Source organism: Tenrec ecaudatus, chromosome 14, assembly GCF_050624435.1.
Source record: "Tenrec ecaudatus isolate mTenEca1 chromosome 14, mTenEca1.hap1, whole genome shotgun sequence".
Taxonomy (NCBI): Eukaryota; Metazoa; Chordata; class Mammalia; order Afrosoricida; family Tenrecidae; genus Tenrec; species Tenrec ecaudatus.
In genome coordinates this window covers 125,674,416-125,696,784 of record NC_134543.1, presented here as the reverse complement: position 1 = coordinate 125,696,784, position 22,369 = coordinate 125,674,416, and the positions used below count along the sequence as shown (strand labels likewise).

Here is a 22,369-nt window from a genome sequence, read left to right as displayed (position 1 = left end):
GTTAGTGGCTGCTAACAAGTTAGGCTGCTAACTGCAAGGTCAGTAGTTCAAAATTACCAGCTGCTCCTTGGGAGAAAAATGGGACTTTCTACTCCCATAAAGAGGTACAGTCTCAGAGACCCACAGGGGCAGCTCTACCCTGCCCTATTGGGTTGCTATGAGTCAACATCAACTCATGGCCATGAGTGAAATCACTAGTTCTTCACATCACCTGTAGGGGGCGAGTGAACAGAATATAAGGACAAAAGATGCCCTCTAGGGCAGGGGTCCTCAAACTACATTTATCCGGCTCTCCGGGTGATTTTGCCCCGTTTTGTTTTTTACTTCAAAATAAGCTATGTGCAGTGTGCACAGGAATTTGTTCATAGTTTTTTTTAAACTATAGTCCAACCCTCCAACGGGTCTGAGGGACAGTGAACTGGCCCCCTGTTTAAAAAGTTTGAGGACCCCTGCTCTAGGGTTTTTAGAGAATGGAATAATGAATGGTTTAATGTGTAAATTAGAAAACCTGTCTGTATTCTTGTGGGGGAGCCTGTAGAGATGATACCTTTCATAAACCCAAAGAAAATTCTCTTTCTTAGTCTGCTTATTCTGCAGATGAGGAAACTGAAGCTTGGAGGGGCAGTGAGTTGTGACATGTCAGGCGCCACAGCTGCTCCGGAACCTGCCATCTCCAGCCTTCTGTCCCAGCATTTGCACCATGGCACTCATGTCTGCCTTCAGCTTCCTTGGGCTCTCTGGGCAGGGGGTAACTCCAGGGTAGCCAGGGCCTGAGGCCCTTCAGATGCCCAGCTAAGGATGGTCCCTACCCTATGACCCAAAGAGAAGAAGGCAGGAGCTAGAAATAAAGCCAGCCCCTGGTGCCTTGGACAAAGCTGCCGAGATGGGTGAGGGGGCTTCTGCTACAGGGTGGCTGAGGGGTCAGGTCAGCAGCTGTACCACCAGCCTGGCCTCCTACCCACAGGCTCTGGCTAGGCCTGGACACCTGCTCCCCCCCCCATCCCCTCACCCCCGGTGTCTTGCAGAGTGTCTGGAGGAGAGCTCTTCGACTTCCTGGCGCAGAAGGAATCACTGAGTGAGGAGGAGGCCACCAGCTTCATTAAGCAGATCCTGGAAGGGGTGCATTACCTTCACACCAAGAAGATTGCGCACTTTGATCTCAAGGTCAGTGAGGGGATCAAGGGTATAGAGTCAGGATTTGGGAAGAAGGGACCCTGTCTCTCAAAGTGTCCTTGCCACCAGGGGCCCAGAGCCCACCTGGCCCTCTAGCCCCACCTTACAGCTGAACCTGAACTCCATGGAGAGGGCCTACCTCTCCAGTTTCAGTCGGCATTGCTGGTTTTCTGCACCGAGGGGCGGGCTGCAAGGGGCTTCCTCATCAGAGTCCACCGCCTTATCTCTTTCAGGAAGCAGGTGGGATGGAAGGTTAATAAGCAGTCCAATGGCAGGAAACACGTTTTGCAAGACTGAGCTTTGCAGTAAGCAAGTGCTGACCCCGACGCAGGCAGAGCTCAGATGCCTGAGGAGAGGACTGCGAAGCGTGGTGGGTTCTCCAGACCCAGCTCAGCTCGGCCTCCAGCATTTCTTGACCAGAGATGGATAGACTTGGAGCTCAGGGACCTCTAGCTCTCTGCCCCACCCCAAATGATGGCCTTAAAACTGCTTCTAGGGCCAGTGTGTGGCCTGTAGGGTCAAGAAAGTTCACGTGAATCCCAGAGTACTCAGTTCCCTTAGAATCTGAGTTCAAAGGCATGGATTGATGTGACACCCCAGACCTAATGATCCTCTACTCCCCATATCAGAGCACCTATTACTGGAGAGGAAACAGGTTCATTTTGAAAATGAGACATGCCTATGATGCTGGGTGCCGGGTGGCTGCCACAGATACATAGTTAACCCTGTCCCCATCTGGGCTTAGTTCCTTCAGTCCAGGAACATACAGCAGGCGAGAGCGGTGAAATGTCGACAGTTAGACATGCTTGATGGAAAGAGGGAAGCACAGGAGGCTGGGAAACCTTCAAAGGGTGGGTGGGTGGGAGCACCTAAGCCAGATTGGACTATCCGAGAGGAGGCACCTGGAAGATGTAGTGTTTGTGTTGATTTCTGAAAGACTGGTAGGAGTTAACAGAAGGGAAGAGACCAGCAGTTGTCCTGGGCCAGTCTGATGCACTCAGGAAGATACAGGCAGAGAGCTCAGGGAAGGTAGGAGGCAGACCCAGGCAGGATGCGGGAGCTAAGCCATGAAAGTTGAACTTTACCCAATTAGAGAGGCCAAAGGGGCAAGGAGGGAGGGTAAAATAGAGCCTCCGTCTTTTGGTCTCAGTGTAAATGATAATAATTGTACCTGCCTGGTAGGCTTGCTGCAGGGTTAAAGAGAAGCACTGGGTGCCGAATTTTGAATTTGTGCCCAGTAATAGTAGCTGCTATTATTATTTCCCTTCCCAGAATAGAGGAAAAGAAAACACAACTCTAGTTACAGTGTTTTGCATCCTGATAGACTAGCACACAAGCCCTGTTAAATTGCTCAGCAGAGAGCCAGGCTTGGTTGCTAGGTGGGGCTCCCGCTGTGGGCTCAGAGACAGACATATCCCACCACCTGGGTTCCCTCTAGATGCGTGGAAAGGGAGGATACTGAGAATCCGAACCCACCGCCATGTGTCCATAGACCAGCGTGGGCTCTGAGCCTTCTGGCTCCCCCACCTGTGGGCCCCTTGGTCCAGCCCTAGCTACTACGCAACTGCAGGAAACCATGAGTAGCTGGAGCTCAGAGGGATTGCTTCACGAGCAGGTAGACACTTCCTGAAGCCAGCATGTGGGCATGCATGCCCCCTCACTGGAACTTTCCACTAGCTAGGGAATTAAGAAGCAGGTCTAGCCAGGAGCTTGGAGTAGACTTTTTGGTTGGTGTATTTTTTTACCATTGACAATTCACATTCTGCTTCCTGATTTTGATTCCGCAAGAGAGGGGCTCTGCTTTCCTTCCCTGGTTATGTTCTGTTCTTCCTCACCAAGACAGTCAGGCTAGGCTCAGATGTTTCCCACACTGCCCCAGGAAGGCAGCCACCATGTCGTCTCTCTGAGCCCTGGCCCAGGATCTCTTCTCCACACTCATCTTCTGGTGTGAAGGGACAAGTGGCTGCAGAGACAGCTTAGCCCTGCACTTGGACATTGAATGACCTTGCCCAGGCCTGTATTTGCTGAGCTCCACTGAGGTTTAGGTATTGGGCTGGGCTGAGACTCCGCTCCTGAGACGAGCCCAGCCTGTGGCAGAGCAAAGAAGGGAGAATGTCAACTGAGCAGCCCAGGTAGAACAGGTCCTTCAGGGCATGCTCTTGTCTGACACTCTGCAATGGGACCTGCAATGGGACCTTGTGACCCTGAGGACAGATAAGCTTGTTGTCAGCATGGCAGTCACAGCGTGCTCCAGCAGCTCTAGCCCGGTGTCTGGCCTCATCCACCTCTCCCCACTCTAGAACGAGAGTCCTGGGAGATGAGCTGGTGGCCATCTATTGTGGGCTCTCTCCCCCCTCTGTCCGTGCTGTTCCCAGCCCTGGATGCTGTTGCTCTTCCTTTTCTCTGCCCTTGGTCTCCTGTCTGTCCCGTGAGGGCCAGCAGATATGCCATCATGTCCTCTGGGAAGCCTTTCTCATCCCTGCCGTCCCCTAAAAGCATCACCAAGACCTGCCCTGCCCATCTGCTTCTCTTGTAGTTTGTTCGTACAGACATTTACAGTGAGCCTTTAGCACTGTCTAAGTCACTGTCTACTGATTGTATCTAGCACAATGCCCAACACATGATCAGTCACGCGGTGGTGAATGGATGAGTGAACGGGCGAGGAATGTCTGAGTGAAGACCAAATGCACACCGACATAGATGCTCACGACTCTTTCAAGTCTCACCTGGAAAATACAAAAGAGGTTGTAGGCAGATTTCAACTAAAATTCAATGGCATGGGCATTTAGTGGTGGTCTACTGTATGCCATGGGGTGGAGTGACAAGCATCAGTATCGTCCAGGAGAGCAGTGTCTACTGGGAGATGGCCACAGTGAGGGTCAGCAGGGAGATCACCTGAGCTCGATGGGAACTGTGACTCGCCAACACTCACCCACTCCCAAGGGGTAAGCTCTATGCCTCTGCCGAGTGGAGCCCGCCCGGCATGTTCTGCCACTGCACCACAGAAAGGCCTGTTGAGGTAGGAGGTGGGGGTGCCCTGTATCTTCATAGATGGGAGAGACACAGGGGCTGGTTGCCCACTCAGGAATGGTCAGCACCAGACCTGTTTTCAGATGTGCCTCTCAGCCGACAGATCATCAGGAAGTGGGGCTTGGTACTACCTGGTAACCTCACCCTGATACTTGAACCCAGCACAAATAAAGGACTGGTAGAGGGTGTTTTTGTGTTTATTTTGGAATAGAAAATTTCCCCTCTCAGTATATGGGTGTGTTCTCCCTTTCCGTATACCATCCCTGCCCTAACTTGATTCAGCTTGAGATTTTCAGCTATGGATCTGACTGGTATTTTAAACAGAAAGAACAAATCATGAAAATTCAATGTAAGTGTATAAGTCAAGACCCCAGAAATTTGAGGGAGCTTTTTAGTTATTATTTTAATAAAGCAGCATTAGGATAGGTAAATTCCTGAACCAGATATTCCAAAACATTAAATTCCTCTATACCTAAAATCATCCTTTGAGCTGTTCATCTGCTCATAGTAGACTGAGGTCTGCTTATTATGAATTCACAGAATGATACTGAGGATGTTGTAACTCTGTGTGGGACTTTGTCATATGTTGGGTACTTACACATCTCTCATTTTATCTTAACTGGCCACCCATGGAGGTTCAAAGTATTATTACTTTTTACACAACAGGCAATTGAGATTCAGGAAGCTTCAGTAACTTGCTAAGATGACATCAAGTAATTAAATGTATTATACACTCTACCAGTAAAAAGGTGCATAAGACACAATTTGCAATTAATAGAATAAACCACTCCATTAAACCGTCCTGTCCTTGGGGTTCTGCTACTATCCAATGAACGCGTGGTGAGGGTAGTACTGCTAATGCCTACGCAGCACACTCACATTAGTTACAGCTCTGCTTTATTTTGATGCAGTTTTTGGAAAAAAAGAAAAGCAAAGGAAGAAAAAGAAAGAAAAAAACCCCAAAACACTCTATTGTAAATTCACAGTGCTGACTCATTTGCAGAGCGCGTCCTTGGTTTTGCCAAACTCTCGTATCAGTAGCCAACCTATGGATGCAGATGAATGTGGTTCTGACAGGAATGTTGGCCTATATTTTTGTCGAGGTTAACAAGTAATATGAAAGGGAAACAAGCAAAAGGTCCGTTGGGATTTTACTCCTTCACCAGTGATGCAAGTGCCTGCTGAGTCGGATGATTGTGTTTGAATCCTGGAAGACGACTTCCCAATATTCAGTGCTCTTCACAAAGTAAAGGCTGCAGACCTGACGCCCATTGAAGTTTAATCGTATTAATAGCATCCTCTCCGTGTGACTTTCTGAAGTCTAAAATCAATAAAACAATATAGCTAAGCCTGGATTAGACTGTCCGCTGATGTCCAGCTACCAGCCTGAAATCTCTGCCTGCGGAGCCGGGAAGAGCCCTGCAGCAGCGCACCATGATACAGCGAAGCCTCGGTGTACACATACCATTGCACATTCAATCTTAAAAGCACAGATAATGGTAAAGAAAAAGCAAGCGAGTTTTAAATATTTGTTACCTTTGCTTTTAATGTGATTTATTTAACTATCCCAAAATCCAAACCTACTACAATCAAGTCCATTCTGACTATTAGGGACCTCACAGAACAGTGTGGAATTGCTCCTTGGTTTCTGAGACTATAAATCTTTGTGGGAGCAAACAAATCTTTTGAGCCACCAACCTCGTGGTCAGCAGCCCGATGCTTACCCTGCAGCCCTTTTCATTAAAACGTTGATAGTGTCATCACACTGGTTCCGTCTTGTGGGCAACAGCAACACTCTGCCGATTTGGAGCACGAGCCCATGGTGCAGCCACGGTGCCAGTCTGTCTTGCTGAGGGTCTTCCTCTTTTCAGCCGACCCTCTGCCTAGCTAAAGCACGATGGCCTTCCCTAGGAACTAGCCTCCTGACACCCTGTCCAAAGATGAAGTCCACTTCTAAGGAGCATTCTGGCTGTACTCCCAAGACAGATTTATTTGTTCTGCTCAGAGCCCATGGTAATTTCATTATTTTAAAAATAATATCACAATTCAAATGCATCAATTCTCCTCTGATTTATTCACTGTCAAGCTTTCACATACATATAAGGTCATCAAAGATAATAGAGTGCTTAGGCCAAGCGCACCTTCATCTCCAAAGTGACATCTTGGCGCTTTACCACTTGAAGAGGCCTTATGCAGCATATTTCCCCAATGCACTATGTCCTTTGATTTATTGACTCCTGCTTCGGTGAGTCGAGTGTGGGGCCATGTAAAATGAGCTCCTTGACAGCTTCAACGTAATTTTAAATAATAGCCCTGTTTAACAAATGAATCACAGATTTCCTGCAAATTTAACCATTGGATTTCCAAGCCAGGAAGCCCCAGTGGCAGCATGCCCTGCTTCTCAGTGACGCATCTTGCCACGGTGATTTCTATGCCAGCTCGTGGTGGTGGTGGGAGCGCTGGTGATGTCGTAAGGATGGGGGCCAACATTGCTAAGCATTACAGTGCACATACTCTGCTTTAAGTGCTTTGCGTCTGTTTACTAGCTTTATTCACACAATACTCTCTACAAGAGGGTCTATCTGTTTTTTAGAAAGGGGGACATTGCCTAGGGCTGAAGTATGCCTCCTCAACCCTTTCTGGTATTAACAGTCTTGTTTTCCTCATGGGACTTGAATGGCCTAAGGCTCAGAGAGGCAGGAGGCTGCCAAGGGCACACAGCTAGCATGGAGCACCACTGGGATACAAATCTGTGTGTCTAATAACGGGGCCTTTTCGGTGCGGGTTTCCAAACCCTGGGTACCTGGGCACTAGCTGATTTTGACTTGGAGGTGGCAAGCGGTAGGAACAGAGATGCCGGAGGGCCTTGAATGCCAGACGGAGACAGGTTTGTGGAGAGAGGCTGCCTGTAGTCTCGTCCACAGTGCCCTACGAGGAGATGGAAGCACAGCCTCCTAGAAACTGGCCCACCGAGGCCTGGCAGCAAGCAGCCTGCCTTTCTCAAGTCGCCTCGCACAGCCCGAGTAGAATAATCTGGGACTGTCGTTGACGTTTCTGTTAGAGATTCACAAACAGCTTCCTCGTCCCCATACTACAGACTTGATGGGACCCCTGTTCAGCCCCTGCTCTGTTGAGCTGAATAGCCTCACCCAGCAACAGGGAATATGAGAGAAAGCACTGGTCCAGAGTCTGCAGTCTCAAGTTGAAGGGTTAGCTCAGCTCACTGCCCAGTGACCTTGGGCAGTGTGTCAGTGCTAGCGTCCCTGAAGAGCAAACAAACATAGGTGCCCTGTTCTCAAATCTCTCTGGGGAACACTCTTTACATGCATAATTTTTCCGAATCTACAGAATAACTCTGTGCCACAGCAAATGTCCCCCTACTCCAGATGAGAAACCAAGCCTCGAAGAGGCCTGGTGACCCTGCCTAGATCTCAACCAGGTTCTAAGTGGCAAGACTGGGATTTGAATTGCCTGCCTACCTGCCTGATTCTAAGCCTTGCCACTTGTCCTTTCTTACACGATCCCCCTGAGGACACCGTCAGCCTACAGGTACTTCCCACATGCTATGTCCAGTCTGTGGGGATCATCCGTCAGCACAGGTCCTGACTGGAGGACCAGCTTCCTGTTGGCATCCCAGCCCACACCTCTGGCCGGATCCAGGAGAGCCTGGTGCCCGCGCTCTCCTGGGTAGTGTTGCGTGTCGGGCATGCACAGACCCACAGCTCTGAGAGCTCGGGCCTGGGGAGTGGCAGCACTGCGGAATGGGATCCCTCTCTCTGGTCAGCAGGTCCCTCCCTGCAGCCAGTGACGTCAGCGGTTTGGGTGAATTATTTGGCTGAAGGAAATCAAGGCGTGCGCACAGGCTCGTACAACCCCAGAGGGCAGTCTCACTGGAACCCCAGCCGCCTGTGGCCAGCAGCCTTGTCCTTCCTGAGCTGGGATGGGGCCTGAGTGTCTGCGCGTCCTGCCTTGGAGTCCAGAGCAGTGGAAATTTGACTAGCTAATGTGGGAGGTTGGACTGCCTTAACATCACAGTGCCTAAAGCATCGAGTTAAGCCTTGAATAGCTAACTGAAGGCTGACAGTTTGAGTCCACCATCTACTACATGGGAGAAGGGTGAGGCTCTCTGCTCCCAGAAAGATGTACAGCATGGAAAGCCCTAGGGCTTCCACAGAGTGGCAGGCCTACTTTGCCCCACACTATTGCTAGGCATCAGAATCGACTCTTCAGTAGGGGGTAGAGCTCAAAGGGCTGTGGGTGTTGCCCAGTGTCTATTCGATAGCGAGGGTGGTGGCGGCTAAGGCCCAGAGAGGGGAAGTGGTCGTTTCAGTGCACACAGCCTAGCACTGGAATTTCCGATGACCCGGGTCTGGGTTCTTTTTCAATCCCCTGCCCTAAGTGGGAGAGGAGAGCAGAAGACCGTGGACAAAACCCATGGAGAACTGCTGTCTTGCTGGAATCGCAAGCTGCTCTGCCAGCGCCTGCCTTAATCCCTTCTCCCTCCTGAGCTCACTGCGCAGCGCTCTGGAGCTGTGGGAGGCCCCGGGGGCGGAAGAGGAAGGTACCAGGCTGAAGGGAAGGGACTTCCCGTTTTTTCTAGTTCACTTTCACACACATTAATGCACATGCAGGATACCACATGGGATTCCTGGTAGCTTAAAACTAGCCCCTACACGGGAGTTTTCCCAAGAAGGCCATCATGTGTTTAGGAAAGCTGTGTCACCTGTGAAAAGCAACCTAGAGCTTAGGACCAGCTCTCACCCATGCCAGCGCCAGGGGCTTGGAGCACAACATCAGAGAAAGCTTCACTGAAGAAGGGAGTAAATGGACACAGAGAGGAGAAGCTGGCAGTGGACTTTGAAAGGACCAGGAAAGGTATTTCAGGGCAAGGAGCAGTCAGGCAAAGAATGGAAGTGTATCATTTGGGAAATGGAAATCCCTGCCTCGAGGGGGTATAGGGCAGGCGATGGATAGTGAGGCTGGAGAGGTGTCTTGGGGACACTGGTACACAGATTCAAATGGCTTAGATATTATGCTAGGGCAGCAAGCTTTTTCTTGGGGCTCCATTGAAGGTGCTTACCTAGACTGGGTAATGTGATGGTGATGACATAGGCTGGACCACCTTGAGAGTCCACCTTGACTTTGCTTTAGGAGCTGTTAAGCATGGAGCAAATCTGGGGCTACATTTCCTCCTCTGTGATGCTGAGATGGAAACAGTATGTGGCTGAGAGGCCTGCGCAGGGCACTAGTGTGCTGCTTGGCTTGGTAAAAAGTGGCAGATGTTAGTTCCTGCTGTACCTCCTGGGTATGTATTGTCAGGCTGTTGGCGGAGGTGGGCATCGTGAGAAGCAAGATGCAGACATGGGGTCTGAATCACCTGGTCAGCCACTGAGCATCTGGGCCAGATCTTGGTGGCTTGTGAAGAAAGCAGGAAACATCAATTGGTGTTGAGGAGCCCGATGACAGGGTTCTGTCTATTTCCATCTTGGGGGTAGGTCCAGGATAGACAACGGGGTCCTGGCCATGGTCTCAGGACTGAAAGAAACCCACAGGTGCCTCTGGTCCCAGTAGCCCAGTGTGTGCATTGGAAGACAGTGACAAGATCTCTTCCTCCCAGCTACTAACTCCTGGCCCCATCCTCCTTTAGCTCACCCACCTTGGTTGTCTTCCTAGTCAGAGACTCTGTTTTATGATATGAAAAGAGAAACTAGGCTGTAGGGCCCTGAAGATCTTGGTAGACTCTGCCTTTAGCCAAGGCAGAGTGGGGCTCAGGGCTCCGTGACCTGTGCTGGCAGCCTGAGTCATGGGCATGCTTTGGTGTAAAGGAAGACTCATATTCTGGTCCTCCAGAGAAGCCCCAGCAGGATGTGGGTTGGAGGGAGAAGTTAACTGCCAGGGGAGGAAGTTAAGGGCAGGCTGGTCCAGCTTATTGTCTGAAGGCAGTTGGGGCCCATGGGCAGCCACCAGGGGACTTGGTCAGAGGAACTAGAGGTAGCCCCTGCCTTGGTCCTGTCTCCTCACCTCCCCCCTTCAACCTGAAAATCTCCTCTGCCTTAGGAAAGGACTTTGACATGTTTTTAAAATAAGGTTGAGAGAACTCTCCAGAGAGGAAGAAGAATAAACAAACTTAAAACATGCAAAAGGAAATGCCTTAGTGAGTGAAAGTTTCCAGCTGCTGTGACCTGAGGTCACAGAGACTTCAGGGAGCCGGGAAATTTGGGGTTGGTGGGGCGGGAAATCTAAGGCTAATCTCCAGTCAAGATTCAACATCAGTCCATTGAAACGTTGCTGCCTGCTTCAAGGTGTCAGCTCTTGAGCTCACCATTGCAGCGGGGCCAAGATGCAAAGACCTAAGACCGAAGCCTTTGTCTAATGCAGGCTCTAGCAGGGAGCTGGGACAAGATCCGCAGAGGACTGCTGGACAAATGGCACAAGACAGTCTCAACTAAATGCAAAGGAACTTATGTATATGTGGGGGTGGGGTAGGGGGTGGGGGCGGGTGTTGTTCAGGGCTGGTGAAAAAGAAAGTCCTCAGGGACATGGTGGGTTGAGTTAGACTGGCACATACAGGCAGGGATTGAGCGCAGAGCACTCTAGGGAGAGCAAAAGCATGTCAGGGCACAGAGGTGGGGAACGTCAACCTTCTGAGAAACAAGGCCACTCAACTTTTTAAAACATCTGTTTAATTTTTAGACATTCTTGAGATCTATGTTAGCCACATGCCATCATCACCTTATTAAAGTGATTGATTTACAGAACTGTGCAAACAACACTACCATCAGGTTTGGCAACATTTTCACTACCCCTCAAAGAAGTTCTGTCCTCCTTAGCAGTCGTTCTCTCACCTTCTCAGCTCCTGGCCCTTGGCAACCTCAGAGCCACTGCCACTGCTGCAGGTTTGTCTCTCCTGGATGTTTGCATGTGAATGGGATCGTACAGTTTGTGACCTGTTGTGACCAACTTCTTTCAGTTAGCATGAGGAGAACACACATTCCTTGTGTGTGTGTGTGTGTGTGTTCTATTGCATAGATCGACCACACTGTGCTTATTTAATCACTAGTCATGGGCATTGGAGTTGTTTCCACTTTGGGGTTATTATGAGTAATACTGCTATGAGCATTTGTAGCCAAGATTTTGTGTGAATAGATGTCTTCATTCCTCTGGGGGAATGGAGGGGACTTGTTGGATCATATGGTGATGCCATGCTTCACCCTTTGAGGCATTAGCACCCTGTTGTCCACAGCGGCAGCACCAGTACACCAGCAACACATTGCAGTTGCTGTCCAATCGCCACATCCTTGCCAGCACTGGTTATTACCTGTCTTGATTATAACCAAGATAGAGGGTGTGAAATGATATCAATGGGTGGTGCCTAAGTCACACAATATTCTCGCTGCTTGAGACAGAACTCACGTAAGAGCTTAATAAGGGCCTCCAGAGTCCAGACCAAGGTTGTACTGTATCCAGGTTAAGAGCCACACACACAGTGAGAGACTACATATTTACTTCAACCTTAGAGACAGCATCATACGTTTTATTCTGTAGCTGTATGTCTTCAGGACATTCCATTTTTAAAGGAGTCTAGGACAGCCATATTGGGAAGGGGCAGGAGGGAAACGAGTATAGTTGAGAGACCTGCTCACCTACCCCCACTTGGAGCAGGGGTATGGGAGAAAGGAGGAGGCTCAGATCCCTGGGTTCTCACCCAAGCAGGGCTTTGCTTCAGCACATTTCCGTGCTGTTATTATGTCAGAGCTATTTTCTGGACTGGAAATAGCCTGAGAAGTTATTATTTACCCTGGAAATCAGGTGCATTTCTCTGTATCCTATTGAGGGTTGAATTAATTCAACAGAGAATTGTGGGCCATACAGTTCGTCGAGAGCAGGGAAGTGTTGTCAACAGGAAATCAACTAGCACGGGGCAGAGGCGATCAGGAAGAACAAGGTCAAAAGGGGTAAACCTCACCAAGCTGCATAATACCTGTTTCTAACACACTTACCTGAGGTGTAGCTTAAGAGCTTAATAAGGGGCCTTCAGACCCAAACCAAGGATATAGTACTCAGGGGTAAGAGTCACACCCTGGGAGACTGCATGTTTCCCTCGACCTCAGAAAATAGAGCATCTTATTTATAGGAAATGCTCCAGGCATCTCCTTGGGCCCATTTGACAGATGGGAAATCAGAGGCGCTGCAATAAACAGCTCGGCCTTTCATAAAGAGAACTAAAGCCAAAGCCGCCACTTCTGTCAGCAGCAGCCTTAGTAAAGCCCAGGTCTCACTTGTCCGTGGCACTCTGCCTGCTTTTGAGTTCGCAGGGGAAGACGGAAGACACAGGAACAAAAAAATGTATACTTGGTTTTAGTCACCTGAAAAGAATACCTACCACCCCAAACCTCAGAGGAGGAACACAAAGCAGTGTTTTACTTACCATCTTTTCCGCTTTTTCTTCTTTCCTTCTTGTTTTTCTCCTCCAGCCAGAAAACATCATGCTGTTAGACAAGAATATTCCCATTCCACACATCAAGCTGATTGACTTTGGGCTGGCTCATGAAATTGAAGATGGAGTTGAGTTCAAGAACATCTTTGGGACACCAGAATTTGTTGGTGAGCTTTAGGTATATTTGTCTCCCAGCAGAGACTCTGGGATCTGAAGTTCAGAACTCCTGGGGACAGACCCTAGGTCTGGGGTTGTGGCCTCTGGGCTAAGAGATGATGCCCTGGGTCCTCTAGAAAAATCTCTAGGCAAAGATGTGAGGAGGATGAAATTCCATACTAGTTTTTGGGTGAGGAGTCGGGGGCTAACTTCAGGGCCCACAAGGCTGCCTGGTGGCCAGGTGGGGCCAAGAGGCCTTTGCAGAAGTACCGCATATACTCGTGTATAAGCCGAGTTTTTCAGCACAAAAAATGTGCTGAAAAACTGGGGTTCGGCTTATACACGGGTCAGTGGTACCCCAGCGAGGTGTAACATCTCGTGGGTGATTGCCATTCCTCCACTGTTCATTCAAAGCCCCGCTGACACTGCAGGGCTTTGAATTTTGTTTACTCACATCTAACCAATCAGAGCCGTCCTATGACGTGGATGGCTCCAGTTTGCAGAAGCACCTGTAGTGATTCATTTACTCTGGCAACAGAACTGGTAAGGATGTGTCTGTGGCTGCGCTCCATCTCTCTCCTCTGGTCTCTGTGTTGATTCACATCCTGAATTTCCCACCCTAGACTTATACTTGAGTCAATCCGTTTTTCTGGTTTCCCAGGTAATAATTAGGTACCTTGGCTTATACTCAGGTCGGCTTATATTCAAGTATATACGGTAATTTCTCATCTGGCCTCACATGCTGCTCTTAGAGAAGCTGACTTTGAAGATCTGCACTTACCTCCCACAATGGAAAAAGGAGGTCATCTTCCAGATCTACCCACACGTGTTGGAGAATTGGAAAGGTCTAGAGCAGTGGTTCTCAACCTTCCTAATGCCGCAAACCTTTAATACAGTTTCTTGTGTTGTGGTGACCCCTCAACCATAAAATTATTTTAGTTTTTGATAACTATAATTTTGCTACTATTATGAACCCCAAAGGGTTCGTGACCCACAGGTTGAGAACTGCTGGTCTAGAGGATGGAGGGAGGGTGTGGTCTCATCAAAACCAAGCAACTGAATTTGTGTACCCAGGAAATTTATATTTCTAGACTGAGAGCAGAACAATGCACCACAATAAACAACAAAGCAGTAAATCACAGTTTACCACCAACAGACTTTAACAAACAGAACTTGTAAAGTATGGATTAAGGACAATGACCTCAGAAGGGAATGAAAGAAATAATAGTGAGCAAAGAAATCAACTAAAAGCAAACTCAAACCAAAATCCTTGCCGTTGTCAATGCCAACTCATAGCAACCCTGTAGTAGAGCATGGAGCTGCCCCTGTGGGTTTCCGAGGTTATCAATCTTTATGGGAGCAGAGCGCCTCATCTTTCTCGGTTTTAAACTGCTGCTCTTGTGGCTAGCAGCCCAACTCTGCTCTCACGACACTACCATGGCTTCTTCACGAAACTTTAGGCAACTATAAACATTTATATCTAAAAGAATGACTATGAAGAAGGAAAAGTATTAAAAACACGTTTCCTTCTTTTCTTATCATCCTTTACAGTAGAAATGTAAAAAAACAAAAGCAAATCTGTTGCCATCAAGTTAATTTTGATTTACAGTGACCACCAAACAGGATAGACGGCCCCAGAGGGTTTCCCACACTGCAATAGGATAGATGGTCCCAGAGGGTTTCCCACTCTGTAATAGGATAGTGTAGATGGCCCCAGAGGGTTTCCCACACTGCAATAGGATAGACGGACCCAGAGTGTTTCCCACACTGCAATAGAATAGACGGTCCCAGAGGGTTTCTCTCACTGTAATAGGATAGATGGTCCCAGAGGGTTTTACACACTGCAATCATTACAAAAGCAGATGGCCACGTCGTTCTCCCTCGGAGTGGCTGGTGGGTTTCAATGGTTGACTTTACAGTGAGTAGACAGTGCTTAACTACTGCACAACCAGCACTCCTTGTGTTTAAAAAGGCAGAACTGAAAACCGAAGACAGTGAAGTGAGATAGTAGCAAGCAGTTAACATTAATGTTCAAGGTTCTTGAATTGTTAGGAGAAGATGAAAATTTGGTTTGTGTTAGAACGTGTTCGATATCTGCAGTATATTTTAAGAGTAACCATTAAAATATAGAAGTTGGGGGAAAACAGGAAGGACATTAATTAAAAAACAAAAACTTGAGAGAGTGTGGGGGAAAGAGGGGTGTGTAACAACCCTAGGAAATTCTCAGACTTTCTAAGTTTTTATGGGGGAAGGTAGCGTCATCTTTCTCTTGCACACCATGCATATATAATGAAAAGAGATACCAATGGACTACATATTTCAGTTAAATAGAGATGATAGGCTAGATTTCAAAACATGGATACCACTGTTTCCCCAGAATGGGTGATTCTGGGGAACCAGCAACCCCCTGAGGGTTGCTGGAACCATCCAGGGGGACTATAAAAGCAGATACCTACACTTGATTCTATATTGATAGCGCTTTAAATTGCCAGGGAGGTGCTAAGCAATTCTTTTTTTTTTTTTTCGAAAGGGGGGGCACTAGACCAAATAAGTTTGGAACCTATGATGTAGGCAGACAAGGTTCCCTAGGTGGCACAAATAGTTTGTGCTTGACTTGAACCCCAAAGTTGGAGGTTTGAATGCACCCAGTGGCACTGCTGAAGAAAGGTCTGACCATCTAATTCTGTAAGATTACAACCATTGAGCGTCCAGTGGAGTGTAGCTCTACTCTGACACACACAGGGTTGCAATGAATCAGAATTGACTTGTCAACATCAGGTAATATTTATATGGATCCCTAAAATGTAAGAATATACAATGTTTGTAACAGACTTGGAAATATATATATACTCACATATATACACAAGTGATTATTAACTAAGAGAAATCTGAGATAGGCATATTAATAGAAAATTTAGATTTTAAAGCAAAAATCATTTTTAAGGATAACTGGTGTATATATGTAAGGATAGAAATTCAGTTCATCAAGAAGTTGTAATTCTAAATGTAGTTGTACCTAATGAAATACCTAAAAAAAAAACCAAAAACAAAAATGAATTGAATTATAAGGAGGAATTGAAAATTTTACCATTATTGTGGAAGATTTAAACACATTTATTTTAGTTATAATAAACCAAGCAGCCAAAGTTAGTAAAATTAAAATATTAAGGAACACAGTTAACAAATTTCCTTTAATAACATTAACTTTTACACAATCAACTATGTACTTATAAAGGATATCTCAATGAATCAAGAAATTAGTGTCATACCAATCATATTTATGACCAAAGTGTGAAAAGTTACATAACCTTTCTACACTTGGACATTAGAAAACAGACTTTTAAATGATATTGGAAGAAATCATAACAGAAAGTAAAGCAAAATATAAACGACACTTAGAATAATGTGCTTTACACAATTGATGTATGTATGGATTGTGATAGAGTTGTATGAGCCCCAATAAAATGATTTAAAAACAAACAAAAAACAATGTAGCAAAAATATTATTTAAAAGAAAAGTTATGACCTTAATGATTTCATTGGGAAGAAAGAAAGCCTTAAAATTAATGAACTAAGCATTTAATTTAAGAAATCAGAAAAAGAACACCTGAATAAGTCCAAAGAAAGTAGAAAGTGTGTGACCTGCCAACAATAGAAACTGAAATTGTATGAGGATACAAGAGAAAAGATCGACGAAATCAAAAGTTGATTTTATTAGAAAAGACAAAAAACATGTATAAACACATACACAAGTATAATAGCAAATCTCTTATGAAAGTGAATCGGGAGTGAGGTAGGCACATAAAACGAATCAGAAATAAAAAACAAGTACTAATAGAGCAGAAATTACAAATATAATAAAATACCTTGTCTAATTTTATGTCAAAGAATTTTAAAACTTAGGGCAAAATTTAAAGGACAGATTTCTATAACTTGTCAGTACCATACCAAGAAGAGTCACTAATTATATCAATAGTTGACAATATTCCCATAAAGAAAAACTCAGACCCAAATAATTTTACAGGCAAATTCTAAAAGCTCTAAGATTATTTTAATGTTACATTAGTTTTCTGATACTGGGCTATTTAAAGTATTTTTATCAATTTTATTTTCTTTTACAGAAAATATTCTTAAAAGGGATATCCTCCAGTTAACTATCTGAGAACAATATAACTTTGATATGCAAAACATTCATGAATAGTACAAGAAAGTATCATTTATAAGCCAGAGTCACTCATGAACAAATATGCAAAAATTCTAAACCATTATTAGTGAGCTCAATTCAGTGGTGTATAGAGAGGTGTGGTGAATTGAAGATGAACACAAATTCTTTCCCACTGTCTTTCTCATTGAGAGATGAAGACTGTGTCCTTCCCGATTGGGTCAGTCCAGGCCTTAACATCTTGGATGCTTCCTTTTGGGTAATTCATTGTGTACAAAGAGAGAACCAGAACAAATAGTAATAAATCATAACCAAGTTGAATTTACCCCATACTTGTAAGAGTGTCTTTACATTAGACAGTGGGTAAAGTAATTGGCCAAGAAGTAGATTAAAAGAGCAAAGGAATATTTCATTAGATGTACACATTTTTTTATTTAAAAAATTTCTACATATTAAAAGAAACTTTCATAACTTAGTAAAAAGTACCCACCCCAAACCAAAAGAAAACATTATTTGTAAGAGCAAAACATTAAGAGCAGTCTCTTTAAAATCTGAAACAAAACCATGTGGCTTGCTATCAACATTGTACTGGAGGTTCCCATGAGAAAATAAATATAGATAGAAGTAACAAACAATTCAAAGGACAGAACAACTCTGTAATTGTTTACAAAGGAAATAATTTCCTACAAAGAAAAATTTAAATTTATAGACACGATCATATTTTTATATATGGTATATAATATATATTTAATGAGGTATTAGCATAGTGGCTAACAAAAAGCTATATTTCTACTCCAGCAGTAATAATAATGGTAATAAATTTTAAAGGCTTATAAACAATAAAATAAGGAAGGTGATACTTGAAGGTTTCCTTTTAGAGTGGTTAAGGTGTTCTAAAGTTTGATTGTGGTGATAGAGGTTCAGTTTTGCAAGTAAACGAAAATTCACTGAACTGACTGCTTAAAGGGGGTGGATTTTATCACATGTGAATTACATTTAAATCCAACTGATAGAAATAAAAGGCACCAACGACTAAATCTACAAAGAAACTATGTTCGGCCTGTATGATAAAACTGCTGACAGATAAGAAAGAAGATCTAATGACATGGAGAGATAGTCATGTGCATGGAGGGGAATACTCCTTCAGTTCTCTACAGTTGAGCTGTAGAATCGATTCAAAATCAAACTCATTGCCATCACATCAATTCTGACTCACAGTGGCTCTAGAGGACAGAGTAGAACTGTCCCTGTGCATTTCTGAGGTGATGGGAGCAGAAGAATCTCCTGCAGAATGACTGGTGAGCTTGACCTTGAGGTTAGCAGCCCAAGGTGTAGCTCGCTACACTACAAAGCAATTTCAATCAGAATTCTATCTTAGCTTCTTTAGGACTTCACTGAGTTGACTGTAAAACAAATATGTAGAAAAGAAAGGCCCTAGAATAGTTACGATACTCTTGAAGAATAAGGAAGGGGGCTGCCCTAACAGGTACTCATTATGTCTTCTAACATTACAATGAGAATATTAAATTGACCAGTGGAATAGAGCGGTCCAAAACAAATCTGTGCATATTGTAGGAATCGGATATTAACAGAAAGTGGCACTGCACACCACTCAGGAAAGGACAAATTATTCAATAAATGATGCTGGGATAACTCGACATTTATACGGAAAAATGAAATATGTTCCTGTTTCTTCCATACACCAAGATATTTCCAGATGGAAAGACTTAAATGTGAAAGACAAAAACTTAATGTTTAAATTAAAGGGGAATATCTTAATGATCTCCAGCTATGTTGGGATTTCTTAAATAAAGCTTCAAAATTCTAACCACCTGAGAAAATATTTGTTGTTGTTGTTGTTTTACATTCAGATGTTCTTAATATCAATGTAGTCAAATTTACCAAACAACCACAATGAAAATAAAAGGTAATTCAAAATCGTGGAGAACTTGTATATGTATAACCAACAAAGGATTTAAAATGAAGATAAAACAAACTGATATTTAAAAAGAAAGAAAAGAAAACCAACCCAGCCCAATAGGGAAATGGAAATAAAACATGACCAGGCCTGTTATAATAGAGGCACCTTCGTCATCAATGAGCATATGAAAAGATGCTTAACCCCATTAGAAATTGGGGAAATGCAAATGAGCAGTACAGTGAGGTAGCATTTTATAACTACTATGACAGAATTTTAAATTTTAACAAGCATTGATCAGTATGTGACTACAAAAAAGAAGTCTTACCCCTTGGGGGAGCATAAATTTGCACTATCCCTGTAGGAAAAAATTGCCTTAAAAAAGAGAAAAAATAATTGTCTTTTGAAAAATAAAATAAAATTCAGCATTAGTAAACCCTAACAATTTAGCATTTCTACTCCTAGCTTTAACAACTCTCTTTGGTGAAAGACTTTTTTGCCCCCAATTTGTTCTAGACTATGACTTCAGTATGACAAAAATAAATTCCTAATAAACTGATCATGTGTTTGAATATCCCAACAAGGACACGTTGCTAGAAGAGTTTCTAAATGCCTCCTTATGATTTCCGTGCCTACCTTATATTCAGGCCACACTCTGAATATCCAGGTCTTAAAAGACAGTCTTTCACATGTGCGTCAGAAGACACATCCAGAAAAGATCATGTTAATATTGTTCCAGTGCTAAAAAGGGGAAAACATCCACTGAGAGGCAACTGTATAAAAAAATGGCATTGACCATGAAAAACCAAGGAAGCATAACACGTTGAATGCAAAAAGCAAGTGGCAGGAGATCACATACAGTCTGCCTGTATGCTAAGGGCCAAGCAAAGCCAGGACCGTGGCTCCCTGAGTCAGTCATGAAGCAGGTGAGCCAGGAAGACAGGATTTCAGGTACACCTGGGAGAACAGACAGTTGATACTGCTTTCCACCTTTCTCACTAGTAGTTGAGCAGGCTCAGTCCTGCTTGCTTCTGTAGATGCTGCCGCCTGCTCTTTCTCCTCCATGCCATTGTCTTAAAAAGAATCTGCATTTTAGCTCCACTTCTCACTTCCTGGGCTCGCTCTTTCTGGGCACTACCAACCCCCTGTCATTGAGTCGATTCTGGCTCATGGAGACTCCATAGGACAGAGTAGCCTTCTCCCTAGAGTTCTCAAGACTGGGCATCTTTACAGGAGCAGACAGCTTCAGCTTCCTCTTGTGAGTTTGAACTTACAGTTAACAGTACAGTGCTTAACCCACAGGGCTACCAGGGCTCCTTCTGAACCCTACCAAAGACTCACTTGTTGATCATCCAGTTGATCCTGACTCATCGCGGCCCTCTATAGGACAGAATAGAAGGGTTCTGTAGGATTTCTGAGACTAAATCATCATGGGAGCAGGCTGCTTCATCTTTCTCCTGCAGAGTGGGTATGGGCTTGAACTAGGGCAGCTGGAGGCTGACCTTGTGATGAGCATCCCCACAGCACCACCAGGGAAGCTTCTAGGCATTACCCTCCCCACCCCACCCCCAAATAAAACAAAATAGAAAAACCCACAAAACACCCTAAACCAAATTCACTGCTCTTGAGTCAGTTCCAAATCAGAACCATCTTAGCGGACAGAGTAGAACTGCCCTGTGGGTTTCCAAGACCGTACGGCTTTAGAGGAGTAGAAAGCCTCATCTTTCTCCCGTAGCTGGTGGATTCAAACTGTTGATTTTGTGGGTAGCACTCCAGTGTGGAATCAGTAAGCACCAGGGCTCCTTTCTGGGCCCTACACTGAGTGGGAAATCGGTCGTTTCCAGTGCTTGTCTTCTGTATCTCTGGGCAGCATGCGGGCTTCTCTCGGCAGAATCCTTTCTCCTTGACCCTCCATCCCCTCCTAATTTCCATAGCATGCGCACAGCTCCTGCTCCCACCTGTAGGTCGGTAACTCAAAGCTGGTACTTCTTAAGGCAAGCTTTTGCTAGCTCTGGTCCAGTCCCCAGTGGTCGCGCTGCCCCTCTAGACACCGTCCTCTGGACGTTCCTCGTGCATCTCAAACTCACCCACCTGGGGCCCCAACCGTCTCCTCGTGCTCCTGGTGGAAGGCGCACGCTTTCACAGCAGACTCAGGAGCTGTGGATCCCCGTCCTTGCCTTCTGCTCCCCTCCTTAACCTTCCAGCGCTGACTTGACTGGTTTCCAGCAGAGAGAACGGAAGCGGGCTGTCACCAGGCTCCCATCTCTCCCGGCACTTTCCCCTCCCATTCTCTGCTGCCTTTTGCTGCTCCTCCTAAGTACTTTCCCTCTTCTCCAGTCAAGGTCTGCTGGGACGACAGGCAACTTCTGTCTTCAAAAGTCTTCAACCTAGCACATTCTTATCTGATGCTCCGATGTCCCTCAGCGGGGACTTGGGGTGGAGGCGTCCGGCACCAAATTCCCTGAGTTCCCGACAAGCATCTCCTCTCATTTTCACACTCCTATTGACTCTTCAATATGGATTCTTTTAGCTCCAGAAATCGTGAACTACGAGCCCCTGGGGCTGGAGGCCGATATGTGGTAAGTTGTATGGCCCACCCAGGCCCCTGTGGCCCAGGGGCAGGGGGTCTTAGACTTGGTTCCCATGAAAACACCTTTCTTTACACTTCCCTTTCAGCGCCTCTGGCAGCCTTAGCCAAGTGGACCTGCAGCTGGGCAGCTAGAGACAGACAGGCCTGGAGTTGAAGCCAGTTAGAAGTGCTTGGGCCTGAGCTTTGCCAGCAGTGCAGAGGCAGAGGCACAGGGCGACCGGGGGGCTGCCACGATAAAGCTGATCGTACTACCAGCTCTATCCGCTCACCGGCTGTTCGCCGAGCCTCCTATGTTCTGGGCTCTGCTGGGGCTGGGGGTCCTGCAATGACTGGGCCCCTGCATAGATGGCTCCAGTGCTGTCAAGTTTACTGAGCACCCTCGTTGCTTGGCTTTCAGAAAGCCTGCCAGGAGAGCTTTGATGTAGTTACCACTGTCCTCCTCCTGTCAGCAAAGAGGAGATCACCAGGGTCAGGGCCAGCAAGAGCAGGCAGCTGGCCTGGGGCTCAGCCTCTGTGTCCAGAGCTTAATGACTACAAACACTGCCCAGGCTGCTGGCAAAGATGGGGTGGGAGAGGGGCGTGGGGCCTGAGAGAGCATCCGGGGGCCACTGCGGGGGAAGCAAGTCACCGCTCTTCTGAGCACCACCTGTTGGGGGGCTGGCTGGGACTGAAGCCTGACGACCCCTGACTTACTGTCCTTTGTTTTGTAGGAGCATAGGCGTCATCACCTACATCCTGTGAGTATCCCTCATCCTGGGCCTTAGACCTGGGGGAGCAGGGAGGAGTGAGGGAGGGGCAGGCAGATAGACCGATTGACTTGCTGAGCAACCCCCATGCGCCAGCTGTGTGACACCCACAGCCAAGTGCGCTCAGCTCCGCTTTGTACGTTTGCCCTTGAGGCAC

At 46.1% G+C, this 22,369-nt stretch overlaps 1 protein-coding gene and 1 non-coding gene across 3 annotated transcripts in view; both read left to right on the top strand.

Moving 5' to 3' along the window:
• The window catches only part of DAPK2 (death associated protein kinase 2), a 136,077-nt gene that overhangs the window by 97,385 nt on the left and 16,323 nt on the right, over nucleotides 1–22,369 (top strand). For both annotated transcript variants that reach the window (XM_075530747.1, XM_075530748.1), the window contains exons 4-7: nucleotides 1,026–1,164; nucleotides 12,678–12,807; nucleotides 21,407–21,455; nucleotides 22,177–22,203. In XM_075530747.1, the coding sequence (XP_075386862.1) occupies nucleotides 1,026–1,164; nucleotides 12,678–12,807; nucleotides 21,407–21,455; nucleotides 22,177–22,203 (345 nt within the window). The remainder of the gene's footprint in view (nucleotides 1–1,025; nucleotides 1,165–12,677; nucleotides 12,808–21,406; nucleotides 21,456–22,176; nucleotides 22,204–22,369) is intronic.
• Nucleotides 5,000–5,125, top strand: LOC142427188 (U4atac minor spliceosomal RNA). The gene has a single exon (XR_012780000.1). It is a non-coding gene; the product is annotated as a U4atac minor spliceosomal RNA (small nuclear RNA).